Source organism: Apium graveolens, chromosome 5 (genome assembly GCF_009905375.1).
Source record: "Apium graveolens cultivar Ventura chromosome 5, ASM990537v1, whole genome shotgun sequence".
Taxonomy (NCBI): Eukaryota; Viridiplantae; Streptophyta; class Magnoliopsida; order Apiales; family Apiaceae; genus Apium; species Apium graveolens.
This window is the reverse complement of record NC_133651.1, coordinates 82470054-82477361: the sequence shown is the minus strand read 5'-3', so window position 1 is coordinate 82477361 and position 7308 is coordinate 82470054. Positions and strand designations below refer to the sequence as shown.

Below are 7308 nucleotides of genomic sequence, written 5' to 3'. Positions count from 1 at the left end.
TGTGTGGCTTGAAATCAACCAACAATACCTTCCCTTTGGTCATGCTTATGTCATCCTCCTATGTCATCTTCCCACACTTGTCATCTTCTTGTTGGTGTGGTGACATCATCATCACTAACCTCTTTGATTAGCTCTTAATTACTTGGCTAATGACCGCTGATCTGTTATACGGTTCACTTAACTTTCGTTCTCGTTTATCGTTTGAGGGATCATACCCGGGATCTTATTACTTGGGTTCCCTTAACCTTTCTCAATACATTATATTCCTTTTATGATCCTCTCTTATAATCCTTGAATTTAAATCCTTTTAATCATGTTACCTTATACTCAATTCTCTCCGTATCTAGTGGATTTCCGGGAAAAATCAAAGTGTTCGGAATTGGATTCTGACGATCTTTACATACACTTATATCCCATATAAAGTACTAATAAAATCTCAGAATATCCATATCAGAACCCCTACATAGTGTGGCATGAAAAGTTTTCTCGTTCAGCAAAAACACTATTCATAAGGGTTTCAAAATTTCTCAAAAATTGGGGTTATTACAGTAGACCTGATGTCATGTATGCTACATGTCTCTGTGCAAGGTTCCAAGCTGATCCTAGAGAACCACATCTATTAGCTGTGAAAAGAATTTTTAAGTATCTCAAAGGCACCATGAATCTGAGATTATGGTATCCTAGTGTTTCAGACTTTAAGCTAATTAGATATTCAGATACTGATTTTGTAGGATGCAAAATAGACAGAAAAGCACTTCTGGAAGCTGCCAATTTCTTGATGGCAGATTGGTTTCTTGGTATAGCAAGAAACAAAAGTCAATTCCATATCAACTGCAGAAGCAGAATATATTGCTGCAGGAAGCTGTTGTGCTCAGATTCTATAGATGAAGAATCAGTTACTGGAGTATGGGTTAGATTATTTTGCTATTCATATATATTATGATAATCAAAGTGCTATTACAATGACAGGAAATCCAGTGCAACATTCAATGACTAAACATATCAGCATCAGGTACCATTTCATAAGGGAACATGTGGAAGCAGGTACAGTGGAATTGGTCTTTGTTCCAACAGATTAGCAAGTAGTAGATATATTCACCAAACCTCTCTGTGAAGCTACTTTCACAAGATTGGTGAATGAATTGGGAATGATATTAGGATAATTCCCAAACTCTGATAATTAAGACTGCTGATATTTTGAAGCATGGTATCTTATTATGTGTCAGTTCTTGTTAGATACTGATTATTGTGCTAAATATTGATGCCATGATAACATGCAATTATTTTCTATGAATCCTATCTGACAACTGCATGTTGAACTACTGATTATGCGTACATGCTCTATTAATAGTTAAACTTGCTTTGACTAATAGATCATGTCAGTAGTTGATAAATTCTGATATTGGTCAAACTAGTGTTGACTGATAAATCATGATAGTCGTAATTAAAATACTGATAATGGTCAAACCATGATTGACTGTTATATTTCATTGATTATTTTGAATTTATTCGAAATAAATGGTTACACAGTATTTTTAATTAAACAGTGAGTTAGTGGAATATTTTTTAATTGCTTAAATGGGTTAGCTACTTATGTAAGTATCTAATAACACTTGAGTACTTACATTGGGAATAGGAATTTGAAGAGAGAGATTACTTTTTGTTTACCTAGATATGCGTAATCATGTATACGTATTATGATTAATTATTACATGGTTAATTAAAGAGTCTTTTCAGTTTCTATCTCCTATGCTATAAATTCACACCTTCCACTTTCAAAACTTCTCACTGCCTTTTCATACATTACTTCTCATCTCCTCATATCATCACAATGGCTCAAAATCAGTTTTGCACTCGTACTCATGATGGAGTTTATTATCTTGCTTTAAAGCTTGATAAGGGTCGTGTCTATTATGACCCTTGGGGACGTAGAGTCAAGATTAACAATCAAATTTTTAGTCTTCATGATGTTCCATCGTCAGTGTATGAGGAGCTGTCCTTTGAACAACAAATGGATCTCCAGTTCTTTCAAGTAGAAACCACTCTGGAGGAAGAGCACCTAGCCAAAGAGGCTGAGAGACATAGGCTTGAGACTCTCGAGCTGCAAGAGAACATTATCTCTCTTGCAAAGACTATCTCGGAAATTTATCACCGTCGAGCCATGAAGAAGCAAGAAGCATTGAAGAATTGAAGATGGGATAGTTTCGAGGAATATTTTCTAGCTTGTGTTAAGACTATTTTATGATTATGCTTTGTATTCATCTTCTTCCTAATTAATGAAAATCTTTAATCTTCGTTTGCTCTCTTATTTGGTTAGTTGCTACTTGTCTTGTGTGTACTTAAGCTTAATTATTCAAATCAGTACTGCAAGCTTAATTTCATATATTTTTCATAGTGCATGTGATAAACTAATCTCCATTTAAGTTCATATGTTCACTACAGTACAGATTGAGCACACAAAGTAACTGCTGTTAAGGAAGAAATTTTTGAAAGGCTCAATTCTTAACCAATGAGAATTATAATCTTTGCGTTTTATGTTCGATTTAGATTCTTGAAACTTTCTTTTTTCTCACCAAGAAAGTTATTCACACTCAATCTAAAAAATCATATATCTTATATCTTAAATTTCTTCTTATAACTGAAGCACTTGAATTCATTTCTCAAATATTATCAAAAATCAAGTGACATAGTTCTTGAATTATGCTCACCACTCAGAAACAACATTTAGTTGGTTAGAGACTACTTGCTGAGGTAGATATTAATGTACTAACAGAGACATAAAGGTTTCATCAGTTTTTACTGAAGACTCTGTGAGAGCTTTCACTAAACATATTCAAGTGTTAGTTCTTTGCAAGAAGAACAAGGTTTGAGATCATGGTACATGACAGTAACCTGATCAAATCCTCTCCAATTCAAATGGAGATTCTCATTATTGGTGAACAACAAGTGTCATAACAAGAGTGTTGACTGTGAGTTTAATTGTGACTTCAGATTCACAAGGTGCACAGAGGACTAAAGAAACAGATGCTGAACAACAGTCTGTTGAACCTCAAATAAACTCTAATGTACTAGGTGTTGTTAATCTCCATGCAAATCTAAGTACTGATACTTTCTTGCATACAATACATTCTACTATTCCACCACATGAGACAATTCCAGTTTTTGTCAAAAAACAGTCCATTTACTTTACTATTCCATCACCTGAAGAAATCCCTGTTGTTGTTAAAGATGAAGTAGCACAACAGTCCATTCATAAAGTTTCATCCATTTCAGGGTCACCACAGCATTCTACAGGAACTGAGGTCCTGGAAGTAAATTTTGAAGCTCCAGTTCATTTATCTACAATTCTTGAAGATGTGGAGTTAACTGCTGATGGTATGGAAGCTTCTGAAGCTGCTGGATCACATACTGCACCAATTTCTAATTCTATTTTACTTGCTGAAGCTGGTGATGAAGTTCAGCAATTAGTGCAAAATCCAGTTGCTATTGAAGAATCTAATGATAGTAAAGAAGCTAATATTTCTAATGCTATTATAGATCCAGATGATGATCTTTTCTTCCCTTAAAATATGCCTATACATGTGAGGCAACCGAAAATGAAAGAGTTAGATGCTAAGAAGGAACATGATTCTTTTGATAATCTATGGAATGCTCATTGGAAAGATGATACATATCCTATTTCCAGAATAAAAGTTGTTGCACATCTGGAAATAACAGAATAGGAGATTAAGAATCTTGATATGCCGCTACACCATAAATTGGCTATAAAAACGCTCACTTTAAATTTTCTCTGTAAATCGTTGCTATTTGTTAAGTAGTTTTGATAAATGTATATCTACTGTAATATTTTTAAAATATGTTACAAAAGAGTATATTTATGATAAAAAAATTTAACAATTTGTAACGAATTTGTAAAATCGTTGTAATGAAATTTAAAATTTTGGGCTCAAAATTTGCCGGGCCAGAAAAAGAAGCAGGCTTTTCCTTTCTTTTTTTCCAGTCCCGGGCTTCCAAAATAGGCGCCTCAATCTTATACTCCTATTACACATTAATACAGAAATAATATAATTACAAATATTTTTCCAAGTATACACGCTGACATCTCCGCTCAAACCTACACTAACAGATCGAGGCGACTCAGAGATATGGGGGAGATTCAAAAGCTTTCAATCGAGAGGAAGGCTTGAACTCTCAAACTCGAAATAAGGTATTTTCTTCCCAAATTAGTTTTAAATTGTGCTTCAATTAGCAGATTATTAACAACTGATTGTGAAATATTTAGATGTATAAAGTCCACCTTTCTAGCGATCTATCTCCTTTAGGGCTTGTACGATTTACACAATCAGGGCTTATTTTCTCACATTTTTCTCAATTACTTTTGGTATTTTCCCCAAATTTATTTCTTATATATTCTTTGCTTCTCATTCTCTTGCTACTTTGAACTTTTCATTTTTTAATTATAATCTTCGTAGTGTTTAAAACTGTATATTACTTAAAATTGCAGCTTTTATATACTGTTTTCGCCTCTAAGATTTTGATGTTGGATATTATTAATGTGAAATATAAGTTCAAATTTTGAACACATTTATAAATTTTCATAATTAATTTAGCTATTTGTACAACATGGATATTTTAGGGATGACTAATTATTTTGATATTGATGATATTTTAACAGAAGATGAGGTTAGACAATTCTGGTTATTCTCGCAATTGTCGATTTTTTTTAGAATTTGTGGAATTGATTTTTATTAAGTTTATGTAGTTAATGCAGCTTGTACCGGCTATTTTCTGAGAGTCTACGTATGAAGTTGGCCTTTTTGATTCTACTAATGACACGAATTAGGTAATACCTTTTGTGGTTGTTTTAGTTAAAATAGGTTGTATCATTGATATTTGATTGTGGAATTCCACAAAGGTAGAGGTACCGTTCTGGCTTGCTCGAGAACTATACTTGAGATAGATAGTAATAGTTAATGTCCCTCCTTGTTCCAATAAAAGCTAAATGATATGATGTTGTGACTTCTTTTTTTTGGTATATTCATTGTATTTTATTAGATTCTTGACTGATTTTACTATAGTTTGTGTATTAAGATTTGACATATCAAATTAGACCCGTCCTAGAAGAGTGAGAACATGTTTATGCTGTGATAAACACTTACAACATGAGTCCTGTTACTTCTAAGGTATAAGATGTTTTCAACTCTCCATAATGCACAAGATGTGATTGTTGAGTTGTTATGTACTGCTATGGTTTGGGCATATTTCAAGTCTTTGACCAACAGGACACCAGAAACTCTAGCTGTTGCTAACGAAGGCCTAAGACAGGTCTGTTCATATATATTTATTTCTTGTTATCTGGAAATAATTTATGCTTCACCGAAAGTTTTCTATATGTGCGTGTTAATTCCAGTTGGAATGTATATGTTAGTTTGATGAGGTATAACGCATATTTACGTGGTACATAACGCATTCTTCTACAAATCTTCCCTATAAATTAAAACACTCTCAACTTTATTCACATTCATATTGTCCAGCTCCATTACTCCTTGGTAACTTCAGCAGCTACTTTGCGCTACTTAGAGATGTCGAAGGGACGAGCATTGTTGATTCTCTCGTTGCTGTTCTTGCTTGCCGCATTCAACGTTGTTGAGGTACATAAAAAGGATAACAACATCACTTGTTTTTTATTGTTTTGATGTGATTGTACTAATGGAATTTGATTTGGTTTGAATACAGGGATACAACAGGTTGCGGCCAAGAAAATGCAAACCGAGATGCACGTATAGATGCTCAGTGACTTCGCACAGGAAGCCCTGCATGTTTTTCTGCCAGAAGTGTTGTGCTAAGTGTCTGTGTTCCTCCAGGCACTTATGGCAACAAACAAACATGCCCTTGCTACAATCGCTGGAAGACTCAAGAAGGCCGTCCTAAATGCCCTTAATCTGTTTTTCATTCATCTATCTATCTTCTTCGAAAAAGTTTATCAAACAAGTAGGTTTAATGAAATCAGGTTAAATCCTCAGTATAATTTTATAAAACTAATTATACTAAATATACTAGGCAGGATCTCTTGTAATAAGGACTTGTTTTCTTAGTTAATATTGCATGCTTTCTAGTTCTATGTTCAGAACGCATTCATGATTTTTCTTATGGTAGAATGGATCATCTAGGTTATTTTGCAGCAAAGGATGCCCAAGTAACTTCTACAGAGTAGCCTACGGACAATATTAGTTAACTTGGAAATATTAATTAGCTTGGCACATACCAAGAATCTTAGTAGGCCTCTTTTGCAAGGCCCGGCTCACCTTTTTGAGCTCATGTCTAACCGGTTTAAAGGAGGCTGATGTTGTAGTTGCTTCGAGAGTTAATATTTTCCCAGGAAAAGAAATTCCCAACTTTTAGTTAATAACTGAAAGTTGTGTTGAAGGATGCTATATCCCTAACAATTCTAGTAAAAGAATCATCAAACTAAATTGTTTGTTTCCCCTTCAAAACTTTGTTTGTTGTAGTTATTCTCTTGACAATTGATGTGACTTTAAACTAAGTTGAATTGTTTTTTTTGTTGGATTACCAGGCCATTCACCAGTAACATTCTACCTGGCTAGGTCAATTAATGGGTTTTCAGCACTCATTCTATGTAAACAATGATGGTTGATGTTCTCAGAAATCATTGGGGGCCTGATTATAGGTAGAATTGGATGCCTTGCATCACTATCGATGGACTATTTGAAATATTTGTTTCCTGTTTTCTTAAGGTCAATTATCAGGAGGCCTCAAAGGTGCTTCCAAACTTAGGGCTGAACTGAAGAAAATGATTGCTCCTGAACAGAAAATGGAATGAAGAGATAAAGAGTTTATGGAGACCACCAAGAGTTATGGATATAATTAATACGTAGCTAAAGTACTTATCTTCAACTTCACTTGTAAATTTGTAACTTTTTTGTAGCTAATTTGTGTATGCGACTTTGTCATTTTATTTTAATTTAGATCAGAATGGTCCATATGACGATAGCGGTCATGGTACCGCTTTTGAATATTTGATGTTTCGATTTGGGAATTGTTAATTGAATTTGTGGCTTATATGCCCGGTTTGTTGAATTTACAGCAATTATCTTTTAATTTTTTTTAGAAAATTTGTTGCTATTTTTTTGAATTATGTTGCTAAAAAGTTTCAAAATCATTAAAATGGGGTCAAAATCATTGCAATATCTTGCTTAAAATTATTTCTATTGGTCTAATATTGTTGCCTTAAATTCATTTAAAAGATACGAATTTAAGCTAATGCAATGCTATTTATGTGTTGCTATA

The 7308-nt window shown here is 33.7% G+C and overlaps 1 protein-coding gene across 11 annotated transcripts; it reads left to right on the top strand.

Annotated features, from left to right (window-relative positions):
• Window positions 1-4049: 4049 nt before the first annotated feature.
• Window positions 4050-7098, top strand: LOC141724212 (uncharacterized). Of its 11 annotated transcripts, XR_012576548.1 has the most exons (7): window positions 4053-4207; window positions 4763-4843; window positions 5184-5325; window positions 5535-5651; window positions 5737-5991; window positions 6575-6688; window positions 6756-7098. XR_012576548.1 is itself a non-coding variant. In XM_074526263.1 (5 exons), exons 2-5 carry the CDS (start codon window positions 4803-4805, stop codon window positions 5929-5931), a joined length of 396 nt encoding a protein of 131 aa, XP_074382364.1. In that variant the 5' UTR covers window positions 4050-4207; window positions 4772-4802; the 3' UTR covers window positions 5932-7098. The 11 variants fall into 11 exon arrangements, 6 of the variants coding, with proteins under 6 accessions (XP_074382364.1, XP_074382360.1, XP_074382361.1 ...); XR_012576546.1 differs by having other exon boundaries at window positions 6575-7098; XR_012576547.1 differs by having other exon boundaries at window positions 5737-6688.
• The last annotated feature ends 210 nt before the right edge of the window (window positions 7099-7308 follow it).